We start from the raw sequence: 3,150 nt of genomic DNA, 5'->3' as shown, positions 1-3,150 counted from the left end.
AAAAAAAAAAAAAAGAATCCGCCTGCCAATGCAGGGGACATGGGTTCAAGCCCTGGTCCGGAAAGATCCCACATGGCACGGAGCTACTAAGCCCGTGTGCCACAACTACTGAGCCTGTGCTCTAGAGCCCGTGAGCCACAACTACCAAGCCTGCGCGCCTAGAGCCCGTGCTCCGCAACAAGAGAAGCCACCGCAATGAGAAGCCCATGCACTGCAACGAAGAGTAGCCCCCGCTCACTGCAACTGGAGAAAGCCTGCGTGCAGCAACAAAGACCCAACGCAGCCAGAAATAAAAAATAAAAAAAACACACACGAAAAAGAAACACTGATGTGCAAGGATATTACTTATGGATACTTGGCCAAATTTCTACCTGAAACAAAGAAGATTTAAGCGTTTTCCAAGAGTTGAGTAAAAAGGATGCTAGGCTTTGGAGTCAAATGGAACCTGGGTCGACATCTTTGCCCTACCACAAAGTGGCCCCAGGCAAGTTATTTAACTGTCATTAAACAAGGGTAATTAATGTATATTACCTTGAGTCAATATGATGATTAAATTCTAGAACGTGTAAAGCACTTCGGGCATGGCCTAGCACATAGCAGGTACCCAACAAGTGATTTGTAGATACTATCCCCACTGGTGGACCAGTGGAGCACGCTGCAAGTCAAGACAACCTGAGGGCTGAGCTATACCCCGAGTAGCTATTTGTAACTGCCCAACTAGGGACAGAGATCTGTGGTAAAACACTCAAAGACAAAGAAGCAGGAGTGAAAGAAAATCTTTTATTTTATTTTTTTTAAAAAAAGAAAGAAAAAAAAAAAGTGGGCTCTGGGAAGAACAGAGTTAGTCCATTCGGGCCTTCAGTGTCCTCGTGGTGATTTTGTCCTTCTCACTGCAGAGGGAGAAAGTCACAGAACATCTCCACCCATTCTAGACTGCAGAACAAACTAGAACAGCTGTCCTAACTCTGGGGTTAACTGTTTTGCCCATGTTACACTAATGTTAGCTTGTTTTCCTGGCCTGTGGTGAGGAAGGGGAGAATGGAGAAATTTCCATAGGTGGAGCCATCAAGAGTTGGGATGATTCAGGGCTGGAGTGTGAAGCGCTCCAAAGCAGGGAAGGAGCTCCCCAGGCCTAAGAACAAGTAACCTAGGAAGGAGGTGTGAGGTGTTTCACTCCAGTGAAGGGAAAAGATCATTGGGGTGGTAAATTCTCTGTATCAGACCCAACCTGTTTTTCACGGTAATTAAGCAGGTTACCCCATAACAAAAGGGTCCAAATGCTTGTTCTGGGAGGTTCCCAAGGAAAGCTGTTGGGAGGATACCAGGTTCCTGGTGACAGCCCCAAACAAGTAAGAGGGAAAGAGGGTGGCAGTTAGGCATCTGGCTGGGGGGTTGGAAAACATTCCCAGGGCTCAGTACACCACACAGTTGTGGGTTCCATGCTGGTGTGAGCTGGGAGAGGAGAGGAGCCACCCAGGATTTATTCTGATCAATCTGCAGTAGCTCTGCTGTGGCTCATCCCCACAAGGGTCCCTGAGACTTTGGGGACAGTGTTCAGGAAGGAAAGAAATGTCTATTGTGAGCAAGGGGAGGAGACTCGGGGACATGGAGCCTCACCAGACGGAGGCCAGGGGAATCTGGGTAGGCTCCCACCTTAGCTGCCACCCTTAGGAAGCATGGATTTCTGCTATCCCGGGCCTGCTGCAAGTGCCTTTCTTATTTCACAACTGACTAGGGGGCTGGGAAGATGGGGTGTTTGTGCAGGAGGGGAGAGGCACGTGTCTGCAAAGCTTCTAGACTTCTCCCAATGCATACTTACATGATGTGGACGATGACTCCCATGCCTGACACTGCATCCCTGTCCACAGCATTCAGCATGGCTTGTGAGATGGTTTCAAACAGGTGTTCTGGATCCTGCCGACAGAGCAGAAACCCTTCAATCCCCAGAGCCTTGGACCCTCACTTGGTCTGGCCCCTTAACTCTCTCTTCTCTAGGCTCAAGGTGCCCAGCTCTGGCCCCTCCCGTGTCTGGAGTGAGGGATGGTTCCCTGGATGCGAGAAGCCCCCTCAGCTCCTCAGAAGGCAGCAAGGTTACATAAGATATAGTTCAAGCACTGCACTTCCTCCGCTAACCAGCAGCGTGACCTTGAGCAAGTCAATGTCCCTTCGCTAAGCCTCAATTCCTCTTCTGTAAAATGGGGGAAGAATCCCTGTGGCTCCTATGTGCTTTACCAGCTATCTCATGGACTCTCCTCCTGGGTGGCTCAGAGGTACTGCACAACTCAACCTGTCCAACCATGAACCCATTTCCCCCAAAACCTGTTGCATCCACTACATCCTCTATCTTGGTTGGCTTAGCTAGAAAACCCAAGTGTCCTCAGCATCTCCACCTCCCTCACTTCTGTTTTAAGTGACCAAGTGCTCTAGACTCTGGCTGCCCCGCTCCCCGACTGCCACTCCCTTTGCTCAGGACCTCAGCGCCGCACCGACCTGCAGGCCTCTGGTTCCTCGGGTCTCTTACTGCCTTTGACACCATGTCAAAAGAAAAAGTTCCAATGAGGTATCACCTCTCACCAGTTAGAATGGGCATCATCAGAAAATCTACAAACAGCACATGTTGGAGAGGGTGTGGAGAAAAGGGAACCCTCTTGCACTGTTGGTGGGAATGTAAATTAATACAGCCACCATGGAGAACAGCATGGAGGTTCCTTAAAAGACTAAAAATAGAACTACCATACTCCCCAGCTATCCCACTACTGGGCATGTACCCAAAGAAAACCATAATTCAAAAATACACATGTACCCCAATGTTCATTGCAGCACTGTTTACAATAGCCAGGTAGGTCATGGAAGCAACCTAAATGCCCATCGACAGACGAATGGATAAAGAAGATGTGGCACATATATACAATGGAATATTACTCAGCCATAAAAAGGAATGAAACTGGGTCATTTGTAGAGACATGGATGGATCCTAGAGACTGTCATACAGAGTGAAGTCAGAAAGAGAAAAACAAATACCGTATAATAACGCATATGGATGGATCTAGAGACTGTCATACAGAGTGAAGTCAGAAAGAGAAAAACAAATACCGTATAATAACGCATATATATGGAACCTAGAAAAATGGTACGGATGAACCAGTTTGC

At 48.1% G+C, this 3,150-nt stretch overlaps 1 protein-coding gene across 1 annotated transcript in view; it reads right to left on the bottom strand.

The window, feature by feature from the left end:
- Positions 1-766: 766 nt before the first annotated feature.
- Positions 767-3,150, bottom strand: part of PSMB3 (proteasome 20S subunit beta 3) — a 10,211-nt gene continuing 7,827 nt past the window's right edge. Inside the window, exons 5-6 of the mRNA XM_007121411.4 lie at positions 1,820-1,914; positions 767-890 (exon numbers count right to left, since the gene is read on the bottom strand). Coding sequence (XP_007121473.1) covers positions 842-890; positions 1,820-1,914 — 144 coding nt within the window. The 3' untranslated portion in view covers positions 767-841. The remainder of the gene's footprint in view (positions 891-1,819; positions 1,915-3,150) is intronic.

The sequence above is a fragment of the Physeter macrocephalus genome, chromosome 14 (assembly GCF_002837175.3).
Source record: "Physeter macrocephalus isolate SW-GA chromosome 14, ASM283717v5, whole genome shotgun sequence".
Lineage (NCBI taxonomy): Eukaryota > Metazoa > Chordata > Mammalia > Artiodactyla > Physeteridae > Physeter > Physeter macrocephalus.
The sequence above is the reverse complement of the archived record's forward strand: the minus strand, read 5'-3'. Positions and strand labels throughout refer to the sequence as shown.